We start from the raw sequence: 23,105 nt of genomic DNA, 5'->3' as shown, positions 1-23,105 counted from the left end.
TTGGGAAAAAGTAACTATGTTTTGAAGAAGTATGGTTGTTTTGGGGAAAGAATAATGAGTGTTTTGGAAAATAAATAAGGATGTTTTGGGGAAGAAGTAAGGAAGCTTTGGAGAAGAATCAAAGGTGTTTTGAGGAAGAAATAAGGGTGTTTTGAGGAAGATGTAGGGTGTTATGGGAAGAAGTAAGGGTGTTTTGGGGAAGAAGTAAGGATGCTTTGGAGAAGAAGCAAGGGTGTTTTGAGGAAGAAGTAAGGGTGGTTTGAGGAAGAAGTAGGGTGTTATGGGAAGAAGTAAGGGTGTTTTGGGGAAGAAGTAAGGGTATTTTGGGGTAAGAAGTAAGGGTGTTTTGGGAAGAAATAAGAGTGTTTTGGGGAAGATGTAAGGGTGTTTTGGTGATGAAGTAATTATGTTTTGGGAAGAAGGAAGGGTATTATGGGAAAAGGTAACTATGTTTTGAAGAAGTAAGGTTGTTTTGGGGAAAAATATAGGGTGTTTTGGAGATGAAGTAAGGATGTTTTGGGGAAGAAGTAAGGATGCTTTGGAGAAGAAACAAAGTTGTTTTGAGGAATAAGTAAGGGTGTTTTGAGGAAGAAGTAGGGTAATGGGAAGAAGTAAGGGTGTTTTGGGGAAGAAGTAAGGGTATTCTGGGGATGAAGTAAGGGTATTTTGGGGGAAGAAGTAAGGGTGTTTTGGGGAAGAAGTAAGGGTGTTTTGGGGAAGAAGTAAGGGTATTTTGGGGTAAGAAGTAAGGGTGTTTTGGGGAAGAAGTAAGAGTGTTTTGGAGAAGATGTAAGGGTGTTTTGGTGATGAAGTAATTATGTTTTGGGAAGAAGTAAGGGTATTATGGGAAAAGGTAACTATGTTTTGAAGAAGTAAGGTTGTTTTGGGGAAAGATAAAGGGTGTTTTGGAGATGAAGTAAGGATGTTTTGGGGAAGAAGTAAGGATGCTTTGGAGAAGAAGCAAAGTTGTTTTGAGGAATAAGTAAGGGTGTTTTGAGGAAGAAGTAGGGTGTTATGGGAAGAAGTAAGGGTGTTTTGGGGAAGAAGTAAGGGTATTTTGGGGGAAGAAGTAAGGGTGTTTTGGGAAGAAGTTAGGCTGTTTTGGGGAAGAAGTACAGTTTTTTGGGAAGAAGGGTGTTTTGGGAAGAAGTAAGGATGTTTTGAGGAAGATTCAAGGGGGTTTTGGGAAAAAGTAAGAGAGTTTTTTTGGGAAGATGTAAGGGTGCTTTGGTGATGAAGTAATTATGTTTTGGGAAGAAGTAAGGATGTTTTGGGAAGAAGTAATGATGTTTTGGGGAAGAAGTAAGGGTGTTTTGGGAAGAAGTGTGTTTTGGGAAGAAGTAAGGGTGTTTTGGAAGAAGTGTTGGTGTTTGGGGAAAAAAGTAAGGCTGTGTTGGGAAGAAGGGTTTGGGAAGAAGTAAGGATGTTTTGGCGAAGAAATACGTTTTTTTTGTGAAGAAGTAAGGGTGTTTTGGGAAAGAAGTAAGGAGGTTTTGGGAAGAAGTAAGGAGGTTTTGGGAAGAAGTAAGGGTGTTTTGGGAAGAACTAAGGGTGTTTTGGGGAAGAAGTAAGGGTGTATTTGGGAAGAGTTATGGAAGTTTTGAGGAAGAAGCAAGGGGGTTTTGCTGAAGAAGTAATAGGTTTTTGTGAAAAGTAAGGGTGTTTTGGGAAGAAGGATCTTTTGGGAAGAATTACGGGTGTTTTGGGAAGAAGTATGTTTTGGGGACGACATAACAATGTGTGGGCGGAAAGTATTTTTTATATGGGTGGAAAAGTAAGGGTGTTTTGGGAAGAAGTAAGGGTGTTTTGGGGAAGAAGTAAGGGTTTTTTGGGGAAGAAGTAAGGGTGTTTTAAGGAAAAAGGTAAGGGTGTTTTGGGGAATAAGTAAGGGTGTTTTGGGGAATAAGTAAGGGTGTTTTGTGAAGAAGTAAGGGTGTTTTGGGGAAGAAGTAAGGGTGTTTTGGGGAAGAATTGCACTTCAAGGTTGAAGGATGTGAAGACAAAATCTCTCTCAAAATCTTTCTCTAACAAAAGCTCTTTCTGTGTGTCTGTCTGACTCTCTCTCTTTCTCTCATTAAAGTGATGCTACGTTTTCATATCGGGACTAGTGGGAAAGTGACAGTTGTTGGGTATAAGGGCCAGACAGATGAAATGGTTAAATCCATAGCCAGACTGACAGACGACAAACAATTTAGTAAAGATGTTCTTAGAGATATGACATCATCATTATCCAATCCGCACACTCACGCTGATAATCTTTAATGTTGATTGTAATGTTGTTCTCTAGTCTGTGATAGAATAGTATCTCATTGCAGAACACCTTGAGTCTGATATTTCAGCATAATTACCAATACCAGTGTCTAACACCACAAGCATGCACTGCAGTAAAGTTTTGCCTATGACCAGCGTACTGGGACACAACATGCGCTATCCATGGTCCCGAAATGTAAGATACAAAGTTGAAGCTTCCTAAAGTGTTTCACATCTAGCCTAAATCAGTCAACTCAATAAAATCGATGAACATTTTCAATAACTCACTCTCCATAGTGAGCCTACCCCAATTACAAATCAAAATGATTTATTATCACTTTGATGTTAAAAACGATCATTGTTTAGAGTGCTTCAGTCAGCCAGTACAACAAAACCGGTATCTTGTTGTTGGGCAAAGTGATTCAATATGCTACTTGCATTTTGTTTTTTAACTATCAAAAGCCAAGATGTCAAATTGATTACGATAAGACACGCTGGTGGAAGCCAGGCAGGGATGTCCGTCGGCGATGGATTTGAAGGATTTGAAGGGCTAACGAGTGAAACCCTATAGCTTATAGCACTCAAGAAAATGGAACTCCCAATCAATAAATATCGAGTTCATTACCCTGAGACGGAGAGAACCTTGTCTTGGCTTGCCAACATAACGGTCCCAAATGGCAGCTTTTCCTATATAGTGCATTACTTTTGACCAGGACCTCTGGTAAAAAGTAACGCTCTATATAGGGGATAGGTAGCCATTTGGGAATAAAACATAAAGTGGACTTTATGCGGCCGATGCAGCAGGGCCTGACGTTACCTAGAGTGACGCTAGAGCGCCCCCTTGTCGTACAATGTGATACTGCAGAACAATATGATTAGACCAGGCTACTATCATGGGGATTAATGGTCAGAGAGATAGACATCTCAGTGCATTGTCCTTTGTCCCGAATCAAAGTGGCAGGCCGAGAGTATTGAATTTCAACAATCCGCGTGTAGGATACAAAAGCACAGGCACTAGGCTAGATACTGTGTTGCATGCTGTGACTGACTGACTGACTGACTGACTGACTGACTGACTGACTGACTGACTGACTGACTGACTGACTGGCTGGCTGGCTGGCTGGCTGGCTGGCTGGCTGGCTGGCTGGCTGACTGACTGACTGGCTGACTGACTGGCTGGCTGGCTGACTGACTGACTGGCTGGCTGGCTGACTGACTGACTGACTGACTGACTGACTGACTGACTGACTGGCTGGCTGGCTGGCTGGCTGGCTGGCTGGCTGGCTGACTGACTGACTGACTGACTGGCTGGCTGGCTGGCTGGCTGACTGACTGACTGACTGACTGACTGACTGACTGACTGGCTGGCTGGCTGGCTGGCTGGCTGGCTGGCTGGCTGGCTGGCTGGCTGGCTGGCTGGCTGGCTGGCTGGCTGGCTGGCTGGCTGGCTGGCTGGCTGGCTGACTGACTGACTGGCTGGCTGGCTGGCTGGCTGGCTGGCTGGCTGGCTGGCTGGCTGGCTGGCTGGCTGACTGACTGACTGACTGACTGACTGACTGACTGACTGACTGACTGACTGACTGACTGTCTGACTGACTGACTGACTGACTGGCTGGCTGGCTGGCTGGCTGACTGACTGACTGACTGACTGACTGACTGACTGACTGGCTGGCTGGCTGACTGACTGACTGACTGGCTGACTGACTGGCTGACTGACTGACTGACTGGCTGGCTGGCTGGCTGGCTGGCTGGCTGGCTGGCTGGCTGGCTGACTGACTGACTGACTGACTGACTGGCTGACTGACTGACTGACTGACTGGCTGGCTGGCTGGCTGGCTGGCTGGCTGGCTGGCTGGCTGACTGACTGACTGACTGACTGACTGACTGTCTGACTGACTGACTGACTGACTGACTGACTGTCGTTTCAACTGTTGACAAAATTGGCACGTGAATATCTACTGCCACTCCAAACTGTCATGACAAAATGACCTAAAACAGCTTAGAATATAAACATTTAATATTTAGTCAGATATTATTTATTTTTTTAAACACTGCCATTTCCAGTTAAGGCACTGGTACAGGAGGGTAACGCCGAGGGTCTTAGAAATAGGCTAAATTGGTTCGACCCGTGTTGGAAGCAGTAATTTATGGTCCATAAAAAAAAATCAAAATCAATATTCTACAGAATTCTGAGTCTGACACACAAGCACAATAAACGACAACATTCTGACAACCATCAGTAAAGATCCTTCACCTAAAATAACCCATGCATTAAGCATATGGATCAAATGCCTGTCACGAGGGAAAAGGCAGCACACAAGGAACAGACAGGGATATGGCACTTGACAGCGCCCTGATCATTTCCTGTGCAATCATATAATGGATAAGGAAACCTACCGTCTTGTTTGTTTTCTACGGCTCGGTAGCTGACTGCTTTGATTGTGCACGACGAGTTCGTCAATGAAAGACAGGGCAGATCCTAAATCCTATTCTCCGTATGAAACCCGTTTAAAGATGGGAGCATTGGGTGTAGCGTACCCACTCTTGGTGCGTTTTGGTTCTATCTGAGTCTATGCGCGAGCGAGGGGTCCCATCTGGCTAATTATGTTATCACTGTAAACCTGAGAGCTCGTGAAGGAGATAGCTGGGAGAGAGTGGGGGAGGGAGCTGTCCCCTCTTCCTGGTGCTGAAATAGGGCTACACACGCACACCAGATTGAGTGGTCTCTGTCTCTCTCCTGTATGATCTCTCTCATTCACGTTTGTTTCCAACATAGATGTTGTCGATTTACGGATTTGTTTTATTTGTTTATATTCATTTATTCCCCCAAAGACATGTATTTTGTATAGAGCTAGTTGTTTTTATTTTGACCTCACGTGAGCGAATCCCGTAACCGCGTCCTAAACCAATTGCATGACAGAACGCATTTATGTGAATTGAAGTGACGCGATGACGTGCACACTCCACTAGGTGGCGACCTTTCACTAGTTTACATACCTGTCGAAAGCTTTTCAAGAACATGCCAAATCATGATTCATGATTAATTACCTTCTCATTATAAATGTACACAAATTCACCCTCTGTAGTCAGAAACAACAGATTATCATACGTGTTTCTTTCTCCAAATGCTTTATTTCCATAACTTCAATGACTCAGAGGGGAAGAACCCACCAATATCAGCTTTAATATTGCATCATAGCTTGGGACTGCTCATCCACTAGATAGTAGCCTAATACTGAGCTGAGTTAACTGAGGCTTCCACAGTGGCTGTGTCTGACATGGCACCCTATTATATAGATAGTGCACTGCCATTGACCAGGGCAGTGGTGCATGGATGCTGTTCTACCCTACGCTGTATCTTAGTCTCTGCATCGACAGCAACATGTAGACGTACAACTCATATTTACATTTACATACATTTTACATTTTAGTCATTTAGCAGACGCTCTTAACCAGAGCGACTTACAGGAGCAATTAGGGTTAAGTGCCTTGCTCAAGGGCACATTAACGTCATTTAGCAGACGCTCTTAGCCAGAGCGACTCACAAATTGGTGCGTTCACCCTATAGCCAGTGGGATAACCACTTTACAATTTGGGGGGGGGGGGGGGGGGGTTAGAAGGAATACTTTATCCTATCCCAGGTATTCCTTAAAGAGGTGGGGTTTCAAATGTCTCCGGAAGGTGGTGAGTGACTCCGCTGTCCTGGCGTCGTGAGGGAGCTTGTTCCACCATTGGGGTGCCAGAGCAGCGAACAGTTTTGACTGGGCTGAGCGGGAGCTATGCTTCCGCAGAGGAAGGGGAGCCAGCAGGCCAGAGGTGGATGAACGCAATGTCCTCGTTTGGGTGTAGGGACTGATCAGAGCCTGAAGGTACAGAGGTGCCGTTCCCCTCACTGCTCCATAGGCAAGCACCATGGTCTTGTAGCGGATGCGAGCTTCAACTGGAAGCCAGTGGAGTGTGCGGAGGAGGGGGGTGGTTATTGGTTATTATCTGGACCAAAGGGAAATCATCAGAGTAGCCTATGATAGATAAGAGGAGCAACCCATTCTGCAGTTTTTGAGCGCAGATGAAACAACTCTGTCCCAACTGAATGACTGCAGTTGGCTGAATGAAGTCCAAAATAAAAAACATAAGAATTTCAGTTAATTTAGTGGAACTTAAAAAATATATAATGTGAATATATATAAACTATGACGTATTGCAGAAACAGGACAAAACCCAAACCGGATGCTTAGATGTGTCATATGGCGGCAGATAGCTTAGTGGGTAAGAGCGTTGTGCCAGTAACCAAAAGGTCACTGGTTCTAATCTCAGAGCCGACTAGGTGAAAAATCTGTCGATGTGCCCTTAAGCAAGGCACTTAACCCTAATTGCTCCTGTAAATTGCTCTGGATAAGAGCATCTGCTAAATGACTAAAATGCAAAAAAAAAATATGAAAGGAGTGATTTCTGGGGTAGCGTTAAGTGTGGAGGTGGAGCAGTTGAAGATTCCTGGTGTTTGTGATGTTTGGTGCGACGCAGACCCGGTGTTGAAACAGAAGAGTCACTGTCAGTCCTTTTGAGTCAGGACTCTACCAGACAAAGTCATGTCGTATATGATGAGTGGTGGCAATTATTGCTGATGAACAAAAGGAGTCCGCTCATACCGAACGTTGATCATAAAGTTTATTCAGATCACAAGCTTCAGCATGGGTGACAGACTCGCGAGGTCTGGAGAGCAGTGTCCTCCCATTCTAGGGGCTGCTCTGGGGTTTATTGTCTAAAACCCTTCTTATATAGACAATACCAAAATAAGGGTTACCCCCTCTTCTGGCCAATCACCAGTCTCCCCTCGGGCGTCACCCTCCAAGCGGCACATTTCAAATAACATCATAAAACATCCCCCCTCTGGCCTGAACAACCAACATTCTTTCAGTTCCATCTAAAACATTTAACAAAGGCATAATCTTCAGATACGATAGTCATTTTATGATATCAGTTATCCTGTTAGAGCTTTGTGCAGAGTAAACTGCGCTGTTTCAGGTGCAACGTTTATCGTCATGTTGCAGCAGTGTGTAAGACGGAGATTTCAAGATGTGGGAAGTGTGCAGGAGGGCATGAGATAGAGGATTGTGTAGTTTCGGTGGATAAATATGTGTGTGTTAACTGTAAGGGGTGCCCATGTTGCTGGGGATCGGAAGTGTCCAGTGCGAGAAAGGCCGGTTGAGGTGGCTAGGGTCAGAGTAGTGCAGAAGGTGTCGTGTGCTGAGGCAGTGAAGAAAGTAGAGAAGGATGGGTCAAGGGTGAGAGATCCTGAGAGGACCGCTGTAGGTAGTAGATCTGTGCCAGCACAGAGGGATAGGTGATATATGCTTCAGTAAGGTTGGCTTCTTAGCGTTCATAGCGATGGTTATCAACTGTACCACAGAAATAGAATGTAAATCACAGAAAATAGATGTTGTGGTGGCAGCTGCAGAGAAGTATTTGGGTATACGAGATTTGACTTCAGAAGAGTTACAGGGTGTGTTGGTGTCACGTCCTCCCAGGTCCTTGGCATTGTGCAGGAGCAGATAGGGTCAAAGTAGTGGAACTGGGTAGTGTTTTGTTTTTTTTGTTGAGTTTTACGCTTTTCCCATCATTTATCACAAAGTTCAATGGATTTAAGTCGCTCTGGATAAGAGCGTCTGCTAAATGACTTAAATGTAAAATGTAAATTTATATTATAGTCCAGTTGGGGACGGTAATGCAACATATTAGATGCCAACCACCGTTAAACGCCAAAGAAGAAGAAGAAGAAGAAGAAGAAGAAGAAGAAGAGCTACGCCATATCCGGCACGCCGCCAGTCCGTCTGAAATTGCAGTCCGTCTCATCATCATCAGCAGCGTGTGTAGCCGCTAACTTCATGTTAGCGCCGAACCTGTTGAAATTCACTATCCGAACTTCAGTGTTTACTAGTGTTTATAGAAATATACCAGTTAGGGACAGTATACCAGTTGCAATACGAAGATACATGTCACACCAACCCAAGCGACTCTGCACAGAAAACATGTCTGCTAAAAGAATCGGCACCCATAACGGGACATTTCATTGTGATGAAGTGCTAGCCTGTTTCTTCCTTCACCAGCTCCCGGAGTACAAGGTGCATAACATTTATTTTTTCGATTTTGAAGGTAACTAGATGGTTAATATTAATGCATGATGAATGTTTCTTACACCCCGGCAAAGACAAGAGTTCGCTAGATAGCTAATATGTTCTAATGCCAGCTAACTACTAGCGACTGTACTACTAGCGACTGTACGCCCAATCAGATTGAATTTCATTAAACCACATGGTCCTCTCTCTCCAAGATAAGACACTTAATCATTCTTGGGTGCATTCCTTTTAGCTTCCCCCAGCCGGTTCACCAGGCAAGCTCAGCTAAAATGATTCCACAGCTCCTTACATTTTTATTTTATTTTTTCACCTTTATTTAACCAGGTAAGCCAGTTGAGAACAAGTTTTCATTTACAACTGCGACCTGGCCAAGATAAAGCAAAGCAGTGCGATAAAAACAACAACAACAACACAGAGTTACACATGGGATTAACATAACTGTAAATCGCTCTGGATAAGAGCGTCTGCTAAATGACTCAAATGTAAACATAAACTACAGTCAAAAATACAACAGAACATCTATATACAGTGTGTGCAAATGTAGTAAGTTATGGAGGTAAGGCAATAAATAGTCCATAGTGCAAAATAATTACAATTTAGTATTAACACTGGAGTGATAGATGTGCAGAAGATGATGTGCAAATAGAGATACTGGGGTGCAAATGAGCAAAATAAATAACAATCTGGGGATGAGGTAGTTGGGTGGGCTAATTACAGATGGGCTGTGTACAGGTGCAGTGATCGGTAAGCTGCTCTGAGAACTGACGCTTAAAGTTAGTGAGGGAGATAAGTCTCCAGCTTCAGAGATGATCCAATATCTTGGACATTCGTCTTGATATTGATATTTTAGTAATTTCTGCTGCATTTCATTTTTTTCTTCTTCTCAGGATGCTGAGATAGTCAGAACTCGGGACCCTGCCGAGCTCGCCAAGTGTGACATCGTGGTGGATGTGGGCGGAGAGTTTGACCCCAAGAAGCATCTCTATGACCATCATCAGAGGTACAGTCAAAGATTTTGGAATATACTGGTACAGAATACCTAGTCCTTGATCATGACTCTCAGTTCCATTCCATTACACACAAGTCATTGGACGAAGGCGTCTTCTTTACAGGGGAGTTTTGTTAAGAGCCCCGGCGCTCGGTATGAACAGTAACACGCATCGCTTGTGGTACAGTTTTGGAAGCATAAGGACCTTTCATATCAGCGAGAAATTATTTAAAAAAAACTAAACGTTAAAATGATACACACCTTTTATAGGGTTAGTGTTTTCCCACATGGCCATATCTCCATGTTACGGCGCGTGTTTGCGGAAGACAGAGGGACCACTTGTGCTAATTAACTATCTAGAATGCTCCAAACACCTGTGTGTAACGGAAGAAGGTCGCCAGAAATGTGCAACTGTGATAAAGCTGGTTAAAACAGTGTACAGTAAGTTTGTATTTCGCATTTGAAATTAGTTTGATGTGATATGAAAGTAAAGGGCTTTATGTTTCCAGAACTGTTTCGCAATTGAGAATTGATGCAGGTTTAGATGGAGTATTTGGCTGTTTTAGCTGCCAGAGCCAGTCTACCTTTGAAAATAACATATAAGGCCTCCCGAGTGGCGCAGCGGGCTAAGGCACTGCATCGCAGTGCTTGAGGCATCACTGCAGACCCGGGTTTGATCCCAGGCTGTGTCACAACCGGCCGTGACCGGAGTCCCATAGGGCGGCGCACAATTGGCCCAGCGTTATGAGGGTTTGGACGAGGGGGGCTTTACTAAGGCTCATCACGCTCTAGCGACTCCTTGTGGCGGGCCGGGCGCCTGCAGGCTGACTTCAGTCGTCAGTTGAACGGTGTTTCCTCCGACACATTGGGGGCAGAGGACGCATGACTCGACCTTCGCCTCTACAGGATAACATACTGACACCAACTACAAGCTGTAGTCTTAGAGCCCATGATTGCAGAGATGTGGATTTATATAAGGTACACTGACATAGCATACATTTACTTTTGGCAAGTGTCTGTTCTAGGTCTATTGCATTGTGCATAAACACATTTTGAAATAAGAGCGAAATCATGTATTTTTTATAAGGCTTAATCTGCCTGTCTGTCTAATGATTGGTATGGAAATGCCAGAGGTCTTTCCCCCCAGCAGGTAGGAGAGATAATTAAGCTTCTCCATTCTCCCTCCCTCCCGTCATTATGTCTAGCTGCTATCTCAGGTGGCGCTAGCTAACGTTCACTACCTAGCAAAAAAATATTTAAAAAAACGGTTTAAAAGAATCAATATAATATCGTCAATAATATTGCGATACTCTACTGTATCGATTTGCCCCACCCCCCCATCCCATCCCTAGCCCGCATAGAAACACCCAGGCCCCCTGGCACCAATCAAATCAAACTAGACCAGTTTTAGGCAGAGGGTATAAGGAAAGGGGTGGGGATAGTGATGGGTTTATGGCAACAACATGGCAAACGCAGAACACCATACAACTCTGTTACGTTCAGTAGGTCACGAGATTCCGGAACGGTAGGTCACAAGATTCCGGAACATTCAGATAGAAACGTGTGTCAGACAGACAGACAGACAGACTGACAGACGGCTGATTGGTCCACTGTGTCCCATTTTTCATCCTTTTTAACTTTGTTCCCTTATTTGGGCGGCAGGTAGCTTAGTGGTTAAGAGCGTTATGCCAGTACCCGAAAGGTCGCTGGTTCTAATCCCCGAGCCGACTAGGTGAAAAACTGCCGATGTGCCCTTGAGCAAGGCACTTCATCCTAATTGCTCCTGTAAGTTGCTCTGGATAAGAGCGTCTGCTAAATGACTAAAAATGTTTAAAAAAATGTAACTGCCATCTCTGTATAATTTATGCAGGGATTCTGTTGCTAGGTCAATTAGCTAGCTATCGACCATGTGCCACACAGCATGCCGCTCACTTATCTGACGTTCGGTGCTCAGCAGGCAGCGGTGCTGTGCTAGAAGTGAGTTACGTCCCAAATGGCACCCGATTCCCTATATAGTACACTACTTTAGACCGAGGCACATAGGGCTCTGGTCAAAATAAGTGCACTATGTAGGGAATAGGGTGCCATTTAACACGCAACCCTAGTGTCTCAATTAAGCCGGAATTAAATGACCACTGCTGGCTCCCCTGCTGTGAAGCACTTATCTCCTCACGCGCTCAGTAGACACCTCCCTGGGTGGAGTTGATTGACATTATCAACTGGCCTACTAAAAATGAAAGGCAGCACTTGTGTAGAGACATCTCACTGAAAGACAAGGAGTGTTCATTTATTTTCAAGTGTTTTGAATTTTGACTGAAATGTGTTTTCATTTGCACTAAGCGCTGCCTTGCTCAAGGTAGCCAGCCACAGACATTCAGATTCCCAGGCAGGGACTGTTCTGTTGGATTTCATTTGTGTGTTCTGTTGCAATGTTCCTGTTCTAATCAGTCTGTATAGATCCCACCCTGCACTTATCCTCCAGATAGTCTTTAGAAGACAGACGTCACACCCTGCACTTATCCTCCAGATAGTCTTTAGAAGACATGCGTCCCACCCTGCACTTATCCTCCAGATAGTCACTAGAAGACAGATGTCCCACCCTGCACTTATCCTCCAGATAGTCTTACAAGACAGACGTCACACCCTGCTCTTATCCTCCAGATAGTCTTACAAGACAGACGTCACACCCTGCACTTATCCTCCAGATAGTCTTTAGAAGACAGACGTCACAACCTGCTCTTATCCTCCAGCTAGTATTTAGAAGACAGACGTCACACCCTGCACTTATCCTCCAGATAGTCTTTAGAAGACAGACGTCCCACCCTGCACTTATCCTCCAGATAGTCTTTAGAAGATAGACGTCCCACCCTGCACTTATCCTCCAGATAGTCTTACAAGACAGACGTCACACCCTGCTCTTATCCTCCAGATAGTCTTACAAGACAGACGTCACACCCTGCTCTTATCCTCCAGATAGTCTTTAGAAGACAGACGTCACACCCTGCTCTTATCCTCCAACTAGTCTTTAGAAGACAGACGTCACACCCGGCTCTTATCCTCCAGATAGTCTTTAGAAGACAGATGTCACACCCTGCACTTATCCTCCAGATAGTCTTACAAGACAGACGTCACACCCTGCACTTATCCTCCAGATAGTCTTTAGAAGACAGCCGTCACACCCGGCTCTTATCCTTCAGATAGTCTTTAGAAGACAGACGTCCCACCCTGCACTTATCCTCCAGATAGTCTTTAGAAGACAAGACGTCCCACCCTGCTCTTATCCTCCAGATAGTCTTTAGAAGACATACGTCACACCCTGCACTTATCCTCCAGCTAGTATTTAGAAGACAGACGTCACACCCTGCACTTATCCTCCAGATAATCTTTAGAAGACAGATGTCCCACCCTGCTCTTATCCTCCAGCTAGTATTTAGAAGACAGACGTCACACCCTGCACTTATCCTCCAGATAATCTTTAGAAGACAGATGTCCCACCCTGCTCTTATCCTCCAGCTAGTATTTAGAAGACAGATGTCACACCCTGCACTTATCCTCCAGATAATCTTTAGAAGACAGATGTCCCACCCTGCTCTTATCCTCCAGCTAGTATTTAGAAGACAGACGTCACACCCTGCACTTATCCTCCAGATAATCTTTAGACGACAGATGTCCCACCCTGCTCTTATCCTCCAGCTAGTATTTAGAAGACAGACGTCACACCCTGCACTTATCCTCCAGATAGTCTTTAGAAGACAGACGTCACACCCTGCACTTATCCTCCAGATAGTATTTAGAAGACAGACGTCACACCCTGCTCTTATTCTGATGAAACCAAGAACGGCTGGGGTGGAGGAGACTAGCCTCAAGCCAAATTAACGCTTTTCTTTCTTATATAAAGTTGATGGACAATAAAGCTTTTAGAGTTTAGATAAGTATGATGGGTGTGCTGCTGTCTGTCCAGAACCTTCAGGGACAATAAAGCTTTAGAATTTGAATAAGACAGAGTGAGTGATGGGTTGGTGTGCTGCTGTCTGTCCAGGACGTTTAGGGGCACATTCAGCAGCCTGTAGCCACATATCTGATGGACCATGAACACAGGGGATTAGCATAATCATAGAGGCTGTAGATTATGCAGGGGAAGGGGAGGTTTCTACAAGATGGAGACGTAACATATTTTTGTGTGCTGCTCTCTGGTTATGCAGGACTTTCTCTGAGACGTTCCACAGCCTGTGTCCAGAGAAGCCCTGGGTGACCAAGTTGAGCTCGGCTGGTTTGGTCTACCTGCATTTTGGCCGGAGGGTCCTGGCTCAGCTCACCTCCCTAAAGGAAGGAGACCGACAGCTGGAGGTGCTCTATGATAAGGTGAGAATGAGACTGTGTGTGGTGGGGGGGGGGGGGTCAGGGAAAACCTCCTGCCCTACTGATAACCTCTCTGCCATGTTCTGTTTCTGTAGCTGTATGAGAACTTGGTGGATGTAACGTTCTCTGTTCTGTCTCTGTAGCTGTATGAGAACTTGGTGGATGTAACGTTCTCTGTTCTGTCTCTGTAGCTGTATGAGAACTTGGTGGATGTAACGTTCTCTGTAGCTGTATGAGAACTTGGTGGATGTAACGTTCTCTGTTCTGTCTCTGTAGCTGTATGAGAACTTGGTGGATGTAACGTTCTCTGTTCTGGCTCTGTAGCTGTATGAGAACTTGGTGGATGTAACGTTCTCTGTTCTGTCTCTGTAGCTGTATGAGAACTTGGTGGATGTAACGTTCTCTGTTCTGTCTCTGAAGCTGTATGAGAACTTGGTGGATGTAACGTTCTCTGTAGCTGTATGAGAACTTGGTGGATGTAACGTTCTCTGTTCTGTCTCTGTAGCTGTATGAGAACTTGGTGGATGTAACGTTCTCTGTTCTGTCTCTGAAGCTGTATGAGAACTTGGTGGAGGAGGTGGATGCTGTGGACAACGGGATCTCCCAGTATGATGGAGAGGCTCGCTACGCTGTGTCTACCATGCTCAGCGCCCGCGTCGGACACCTTAACCCACGCTGGAACAGCAAGAGCCAGGACACAGAGGTTAGTCAGTGTGTAGAAACATCACCTATCGAAGGGCTGGAGACCAGCCTTCAGTTACTACAGCTGTGTGTGTCTGCCTATTAATATAGGCCAACGTTAGCACTGTTGTGGTGTCAAAACAGCACCAAAAGCAGCTCCGAGAAGGAGAGATTTTAGCTCTGCCAGTGTTTCTGAATAACTATAAGGCCCTACCAGGATGTCTGGTTGAATGAATCTCTTCTTCCTGAGTCGATACATCTGAATCCAACAGGGACAACGGACCTGCTCGGTATACACCCCCCCCCCCCCCACACACACACACACACACACACACACACACAGGGCCTGTGAGTAAGGCAAGCGTTTAGCATCTACAGGAGGATGTTGAACCATTAAAGAGCAATGCCCCTAAAAACCAACTTCTCATTTAGAAACAGCCTATGTGGCATTGATATGTCAGAAACATGTATTATACTGTCCAAATTGACTACAAAGGGTAAAAATGATAATTTTGGTAATAAAGTCAGTCTCGTCCAAAATGGAGTCTTGTGAGACTTGTGGTCGTGACTGAATCACAATGTAAGTGAAGGTTGGGTTTGTTACAATGCTGTTCAAATGCCCACAACTGGCAGCACACAAGTAATCATCAATTCGGAGTGCAGCTGGACGTGACCCAATCGTAATGCCTGTGGTAAATTTGGGTTGACTTTGGATATCCCTATGGGGCTAGTCAGGCGCCATCTGTAAATTAGACAATGTGCATGGGACAATATGTAAAAATTCAAATAGCTTAAAATTACAATGTCCTTAACCTCAAACCAACTATAAATTGTAGAAATTCATATACAATTATTGAAAACATTTGAATGAGAACTAAAAAGTGTGCAACATGAAAATGTTCTCATTTACATTGTGTCATTTATTGACGGTCCCCAACTAGCCCTGGAGATAGGCTATCCAAAGTAAAACCAACTTTGCCACGGTTACACACCAGCCAGCTGAAGCTAATTGGCAAAATAATTTGTCTAACTCTTCCCACCTGCGAACACCCACATGAAACCACACCCAGAAACCAACTCACATTTGAATTCAGTCATGGCCACTAGCATTTCTTAATGAACCAAATCTAAAACGAGGCCAAATCAGGAAGTGCAGTCGCCCTTTAAACTCTGTACACCGATTGGACAAGTAGGTCAAACACCTCTGTGTGATTTATCATCTGGCTCAGGTGGGGAGGGCAGGGGAAAAAAATGCCTTCTTCCTCCATTTTCCACACCTGTCTTTAGACCAGCAGCACTTACTTCTCCTGGAGAGCGGCTGGTCGTTGATTCTATTGGTTTATTATACCCTGGAAAGGCACGGTGGATTGTGACTGGCTGCGCTACACCACGACCCTGTGACTTCCTGATCCAGTCAATTGTCACCCTGTCACTTTTTGATTGGGAAAAAAATGTCATGGATTTTTCCTCCTGCACTTCTCGTCCTGTCTGTCCCAACTCTCAGCTGCCACGCGCTCACTCACTCACACACCACATGCACACACGCTCAGCTAGATGCCAGGAGATTACAGTGCTGTGTGGGTGGAGTTTGTGAACATTTGTGTGTGAGAGCGTGTGTGTGTGTGTGTGTGTGCTTCATTATGTTTGCGCTAGCGTGTGCGTACATGCACATCAGTGCTGTAACTGGGAGCAGTAGTGTGTGTGTGTGTGAGAACAGTCTGTGAGAAACTGAGACTGACTGACAGAGACACTGAAACTGACTGACTGAGACTGACCGAGAGGGAGAGACTCAGACTGACTGAGTGAGACAGAGAGAGAGACTGACTAAGACTGACAGAGAGACTGACTGAGAGAGATTGAGTGAGACTGACAGAGACTGACAGAGACTAACAGAGAGAGACTGACAGAGACTAACAGAGAGAGACTGACAGAGACTAACAGAGAGAGACTGACAGAGACTAACAGAGAGAGACTGACAGAGACTAACAGAGAGAGACTGACAGAGACTAACAGAGAGAGACTGACAGAGACTAACAGAGAGAGACTGACAGAGACTAACAGAGAGAGACTGACTGACTGACTGACAGAGAGACTGACTGACTGACTGACTGACAGAGAGACTGACAGGGAGACTGACTGGGAGACTGACTGACTGACTGACAGACTGAGACTGACAGACTGAGACTGACAGACTGAGACTGACAGACTGAGACTGACAGACTGAGACTGACAGACTGAGACTGACTGACTGACTGACTGACAGAGTGAGACTGACTGACGGAGAGAGACTGACTGAGAGACTAACAGAGAGAGACTCAGACTGACTGAGAGAGTGAGACAGAGAGTGAGACTGAGAGAGTGAGACTGACCGACCGACAGGGACTGACAGGGACTGACTGACTCGGGAGTGCTCAGAGAGACTTCATTCTGCCATTGCTCCCTAATGGATCATCCGAGGCTGAGTATTAAACTTGTCTGTCTGAATCAGCTTCGACTGGAGAGGAAAGGTGACTGTTCACATCAACTGAAAGGATTTTTAACAGTACAATTGTGGTTTTCCAAAAAGGATTTCTTAATTTTTTTCCCATTCAAGATCTCGTTTGGAAATATGAAAACGTATAAAAGTTGAATATAAATGAGTGTCTGTCTGTTAGTGGCCTTTAGTTGTCCTTGTAGAAAAATGTTTGTTACCTGTATCTACTTCAGCAGCTGTAGTGCTATCCCAGCATGTCCTGCAAGACTGCTGATATCTCCTGTTGTCACCTTCTGTCTCCTGACATTTCCTGTCTCATGTCCTGTTGGCTCCTCCTCCTGTTGGCTCCTCCTCCTGTTGGCTCCTCCTCCTGTTGGCTCCTCCTCCCGTTGGCTCCTCCTCCTGTTGGCTCCTGCTCCTGTTGGCTCCTCCTCCTGTTGGCTCCTCCTCCTGTTGTCACCTTATGTCTCCTGACATTTCCTGTCTCATGTTGTGTTGGCGCTTCCTGTTGGCTCCTCCTCCTGTTGGCTCCTCCTCCTGTTGTTGGCTCCTCCTCCTGTTGTTGGCTCCTCCTCCTGTTGTTGGCTCCTCCTCCTGTTGTTGGCTCCTCCTCCTGTTGTTGGCTCCTCCTCCTGTTGTTTGCTCCTCCTCCTGTTGTTGGCTCCTCCTCCTGTTGTTGTCTCCTCATGTTGTCTCCTCATGTTGTGTGTGTTAGGAGGGCTTCCACAAGGCCCTGGCCATGGTAGGAGCAGAGTTCCTGGACCGGGTTGACTTCTACCAGAACTCCTGGCTTCCTGCCCGTGTGGTGGTGGAGGGAGCTGTACAGATGAGGAACCAGGTACAGTCCCTACCACAGACATGCAGATATTCACTTTCATTAGGTAGCGGACAGGGGGCGCTGTTCTGATGACACCGTCTGTCATGTTGGTTCTCCCCAGAAGTACTTTGTCTGTTTTAAAATAAATGACACGTATGTTACACATGTAGTTACAGCGTTAATGCACCGGTTTAAGTGTGGTAACAATACAGATATTAATGCAAAGTGTTCGCGTGAGATGCTATTAAATGTCACCATATTGTAGGTATTGATGCAGTGTTTGGGTGCTTGTGTGTGTGTCACCAAAAGGTGTCGATGCAGTGTTTGAGTCTGCAAAGCACTTTGTGACCACTGCTGATGTAAATAGGACTTCATGAATAAATGTGATTGATTGATTGTGTCCATCCAGGTGGACCCCAGTGGGGAGGTAGTGGTGTTCCCTCAGGGTGGTTGCCCCTGGAAGGAGCACCTGTTTTCCCTGGAGAAAGAGCTGGGCGTGGACACCTCCATTAAGTTTGTCCTCTACCCTGACCAGAACGGACAGTGGAGAGTCCAGTGTGTCCCAGCCGGTCTGCACACCTTCAATAACAGGTAGTGTACACTAACCAGATCTAGTGCACTACTTTATCGTTCCCTATAAATGTAGCACACTACTCTTAGAAAAAAAGGGTTATTCAACTGTCCCCATAGGAGAATGCTTTTTGGTTCCAAGTTGAACCCTCTATGGAAAGGGTTCTACCAGGAACCAAAAAGGGGTTCTCCTATGGGGATATCTGAAGAATCCTTTTAGGTTCTAGATAGCATCTTTATAGTTGCCTATTGGTGTAGTGAACTAGTGGAGGGTCCAGTGTGTCCCTGTCAGACTACACACCATACATCCACCACCACAAGACACACTGGGCACATGTCAAATGGTACCCTAAATGTTAATGGCTGCCTACATAGTGCCCAACGTTATAGTCTGCTCTATCTATTGGTCCCCTCAACGTTTATGGTGCAAACAGGAGAAAACGTTTTTGAAGTTGAGGCGGTGCTACCTGACTGACTGTTAGTCATGTGGACAGTGTTGTTGGGTGTGATGGTTGGAAACCAAGGTGGACTGTCAAGACTGCTGTGTGAACTAGTCATATGATCGCTATGAGGATGTTAGTAAATTACCTGGACCCTCCCTCCTTTGTAGCTAGGGAAGGAACAGCTTCCTGAGTTGTAGGTTTGTAGCTAAGGGAAGGAACAGCTTCCTGAGTTGTAGGTTTGTAGCTAGGGAAGGAACAGCGTCCTGAGTTGTAGGTTTGTAGCTAGGGAAGGAACAGCTTCCTGAGTTGTAGGTTTGTAGCTAGGGAAGGAACAGCTTCCTGAGTTGTAGGTTTGTAGCTAGGGAAGGAACAGCTTCCTGAGTTGTAGGTTTGTAGCTAGGGAAGGAACAGCTTCCTGAGTTGTAGGTTTGTAGCTAGGGAAGGAACAGCTTCCTGAGTTGTAGGTTTGTAGCTAGGGAAGGAACAGCTTCCTGAGTTGTAGGTTTGTAGCTAGGGAAGGAACAGCTTCCTGAGTAGTAGGTTTGTAGCTAGGGAAGGAACAGCTTCCTGAGTTGTAGGTTTGTAGCTAGGGAAGGAACAGCTTCCTGAGTTGTAGGTTTGTAGCTAAGGGAAGGAACAGCTTCCTGAGTTGTAGGTTTGTAGCTAAGGGAAGGAACAGCTTCCTGAGTTGTAGGTTTGTAGCTAGGGAAGTAACAGTTTCCTGGGTTTGTAGGTTTGTAGCTAGGGAAGTAACAGCTTCCTGAGTTGTAGGTTTGTAGCTAGGGAAGGAACAGCTTCCTGAGTTGTAGGTTTGTAGCTAGGGAAGGAACAGCTTCCTGAGTTGTAGGTTTGTAGCTAGGGAAGGAGCAGTTTCCTGGGTTTGTAGGTTTGTAGCTAGGGAAGGAGCAGTTTCCTGAGTTGTAGGTTTGTAGCTAGGGAAGGAACAGCTTCCTGAGTTGTAGGTTTGTAGCTAGGGAAGGAACAGCTTCCTGAGTTGTAGGTTTGTAGCTAGGGAAGGAACAGTTTCCTGGGTTTGTAGGTTTGTAGCTAGGGAAGGAACAGCTTCCTGAGTTGTAGGTTTGTAGCTAGGGAAGGAACAGCTTCCTGAGTTGTAGGTTTGTAGCTAAGGGAAGGAACAGCTTCCTGAGTTGTAGGTTTGTAGCTAGGGAAGGAACAGCTTCCTGAGTTGTAGGTTTGTAGCTAAGGGAAGGAACAGCTTCCTGAGTTGTAGGTTTTTAGCTAGGGAAGGAACAGCTTCCTGAGTTGTAGGTTTGTAGCTAGGGAAGGAACAGCTTCCTGAGTTGTAGGTTTGTAGCTAGGGAAGGAACAGCTTCCTGAGTAGTAGGTTTGTAGCTAGGGAAGGAACAGCTTCCTGAGTTGTAGGTTTGTAGCTAGGGAAGGAACAGCTTCCTGAGTTGTAGGTTTGTAGCTAGGGAAGGAACAGCTTCCTGAGTTGTAGGTTTGTAGCTAGGGAAGGAACAGCTTCCTGAGTTGTAGGTTTGTAGCTAAGGGAAGGAACAGCTTCCTGAGTTGTAGGTTTGTAGCTAGGGAAGGAACAGCTTCCTGAGTTGTAGGTTTGTAGCTAAGGGAAGGAACAGCTTCCTGAGTTGTAGGTTTGTAGCTAAGGGAAGGAACAGCTTCCTGGGTTTGTAGGTTTGTAGCTAGGGAAGTAACAGCTTCCTGAGTTGTAGGTTTGTAGCTAGGGAAGGAACAGCTTCCTGAGTTGTAGGTTTGTAGCTAGGGAAGGAACAGCTTCCTGAGTTGTAGGTTTGTAGCTAGGGAAGGAACAGCTTCCTGAGTTGTAGGTTTGTAGCTAGGGAAGGAACAGCTTCCTGAGTTGTAGGTTTGTAGCTAAGGGAAGGAACAGCTTCCTGAGTTGTAGGTTTGTAGCTAGGGAAGGAGCAGCTTCCTGAGTTGTAGGTTTGTAGCTAGGGAAGGAACAGCTTCCTGAGTTGTAGGTTTGTAGCTAGGGAAGGAACAGCTTCCTGGGTTGTAGGTTTGTAGCTAGGGAAGGAACAGCTTCCTGAGTTGTAGGTTTGTAGCTAGGGAAGGAGCAGCTTCCTGAGTTGTAGGTTTGTAGCTAAGGGAGGAACAGCTTCCTGAGTAGTAGGTTTGTAGCTAGGGAAGGAACAGATTCCTGAGTTGTAGGTTTGTAGCTAAGGGAAGGAACAGCTTCCTGAGTTGTAGGTTTGTAGCTAGGGAAGGAACAGATTCCTGAGTTGTAGGTTTGTAGCTAGGGAAGGAACAGCTTCCTGAGTAGTAGGTTTGTAGCTAAGGGAGGAACAGCTTCCTGAGTTGTAGGTTTGTAGCTAGGGAAGGAACAGCTTCCTGAGTTGTAGGTTTGTAGCTAGGGAAGGAACAGCTTCCTGAGTTGTAGGTTTGTAGCTAAGGGAAGGAACAGCTTCCTGAGTAGTAGGTTTGTAGCTAAGGGAAGGAACAGCTTCCTGAGTTGTAGGTTTGTAGCTAAGGGAGGAACAGCTTCCTGAGTTGTAGGTTTGTAGCTAGGGAAGGAACAGATTCCTGAGTTGTAGGTTTGTAGCTAGGGAAGGAACAACTTCCTGAGTTGTAGATTTGTAGCTAAGGGAGGAACAGCTTCCTGAGTAGTAGGTTTGTAGCTAGGGAAGGAACAGCTTCCTGAGTTGTAGGTTTGTAGCTAAGGGAGGAACAGCTTCCTGAGTTGTAGGTTTGTAGCTAGGGAAGGAACAGCTTCCTGAGTAGTAGGTTTGTAGCTAGGGAAGGAACAGCTTCCTGAGTTGTAGGTTTGTAGCTAAGGGAGGAACAGCTTCCTGAGTAGTAGGTTTGTAGCTAGGGAAGGAACAGATTCCTGAGTTGTAGGTTTGTAGCTAGGGAAGGAACAGCTTCCTGAGTTGTAGGTTTGTAGCTAGGAAAGGAACAGCTTCCTGAGTTGTAGGTTTGTAGCTAAGGGAAGGAACAGCTTCCTGAGTTGTAGGTTTGTAGCTAGGGAAGGAGCAGCTTCTTGAGTTGTAGGTTTGTAGCTAAGGGAAGGAACAGCTTCCTGAGTAGTAGGTTTGTAGCTAGGGAAGGAACAGCTTCCTGAGTTGTAGGTTTGTAGCTAGGGAAGGAACAGATTCCTGAGTAGTAGGTTTGTAGCTAGGGAAGGAACAGCTTCCTGAGTAGTGGGTTTCTAGCTAGGGAAGGAACAGCTTCCTGAGTTGTAGGTTTGTAGCTAGGGAAGGAACAGCTTCCTGAGTTGTAGGTTTGTAGCTAGGGAAGGAACAGCTTCCTGAGTTGTAGGTTTGTAGCTAGGGAAGGAGCAGCTTCCTGAGTTGTAGGTTTGTAGCTAAGGGAGGAACAGCTTCCTGAGTTGTAGGTTTGTAGCTAGGGAAGGAACAGCTTCCTGAGTTGTAGGTTTGTAGCTAAGGAAGGAACAGATTCCTGAGTTGTAGGTTTGTAGCTAGGGAAGGATCAGCTTCCTGAGTTGTAGGTTTGTAGCTAGGGAAGGAACAGCTTCCTGAGTTGTAGGTTTGTAGCTAGGGAAGGAACAGCTTCCTGAGTTGTAGGTTTGTAGCTAAGGGAAGGAACAGCTTCCTGAGTTTTAGGTTTGTAGCTAGGGAAGGAGAAGCTTCCTGAGTTGTAGGTTTGTAGCTAGGGAAGGAACAGCTTCTTGAGTTGTAGGTTTGTAGCTAAGGGAAGGAACAGCTTCATGAGTAGTAGGTTTGTAGCTAGGGAAGGAACAGCTTCCTGAGTAGTAGGTTTGTAGCTAGGGAAGGAACAGCTTCCTGAGTAGTAGGTTTGTAGCTAGGGAAGGAACAGCTTCCTGAGTAGTAGGTTTGTAGCTAGGGAAGGAACAGCTTCCTGAGTTGTAGGTTTGTAGCTAGGGAAGGAACAGCTTCCTGAGTTGTAGGTTTGTAGCTAAGGAAGGAACAGCTTCCTGAGTAGTAGGTTTGTAGCTAGGGAAGGAGCAGCTTCCTGAGTTGTAGGTTTGTAGCTAAGGAAGGAACAGCTTCCTGAGTTGTAGGTTTGTAGCTAAGGGAAGGAACAGCTTCCTGAGTTGTAGGTTTGTAGCTAGGGAAGGAGCAGTTTCCTGAGTTGTAGGTTTGTAGCTAGGGAAGTAACAGCTTCCTGAGTTGTAGGTTTGTAGCTAAGGGAGGAACAGCTTCCTGAGTTGTAGGTTTGTAGCTAGGGAAGGAACAGCTTCCTGAGTTGTAGGTTTGTATCTAAGGGAGGAACTTCTTCCTATGTAAGGTGTCGCTAGGGTTCTGACGATCAGGGCATTTTGGATGATAGTAATTAGCCAGCCAAATGATCACGGTCTCCGTAATAACCGTTCAACATTTAATTTAATTTTGATGCACCTTTTCTCTTCTCCTTCGCTCCTGAATGCATGTGCTGCCATATAAATAAAATGAATAGAACGGGCGTCCCTATT

At 45.6% G+C, this 23,105-nt stretch overlaps 1 protein-coding gene across 1 annotated transcript in view; it reads left to right on the top strand.

Moving 5' to 3' along the window:
• Positions 1 to 8,075: 8,075 nt before the first annotated feature.
• myg1 (myg1 exonuclease) overlaps positions 8,076 to 23,105 on the top strand; it is a 29,618-nt gene continuing 14,588 nt past the window's right edge. The window contains exons 1-6 of the mRNA XM_084192763.1: positions 8,076 to 8,369; positions 9,272 to 9,384; positions 13,575 to 13,734; positions 14,285 to 14,434; positions 17,601 to 17,723; positions 18,112 to 18,293. Of these exons, the coding sequence (XP_084048889.1) occupies positions 8,133 to 8,369; positions 9,272 to 9,384; positions 13,575 to 13,734; positions 14,285 to 14,434; positions 17,601 to 17,723; positions 18,112 to 18,293 (965 nt within the window). The 5' untranslated portion in view covers positions 8,076 to 8,132. The remainder of the gene's footprint in view (positions 8,370 to 9,271; positions 9,385 to 13,574; positions 13,735 to 14,284; positions 14,435 to 17,600; positions 17,724 to 18,111; positions 18,294 to 23,105) is intronic.

This window comes from Coregonus lavaretus (assembly GCF_964263955.1).
Source record: "Coregonus lavaretus genome assembly, contig: HAP1_SCAFFOLD_2186, whole genome shotgun sequence".
NCBI classification, from domain to species: Eukaryota; Metazoa; Chordata; class Actinopteri; order Salmoniformes; family Salmonidae; genus Coregonus; species Coregonus lavaretus.
This window is presented reverse-complemented; position numbering and strand designations above follow the sequence as displayed.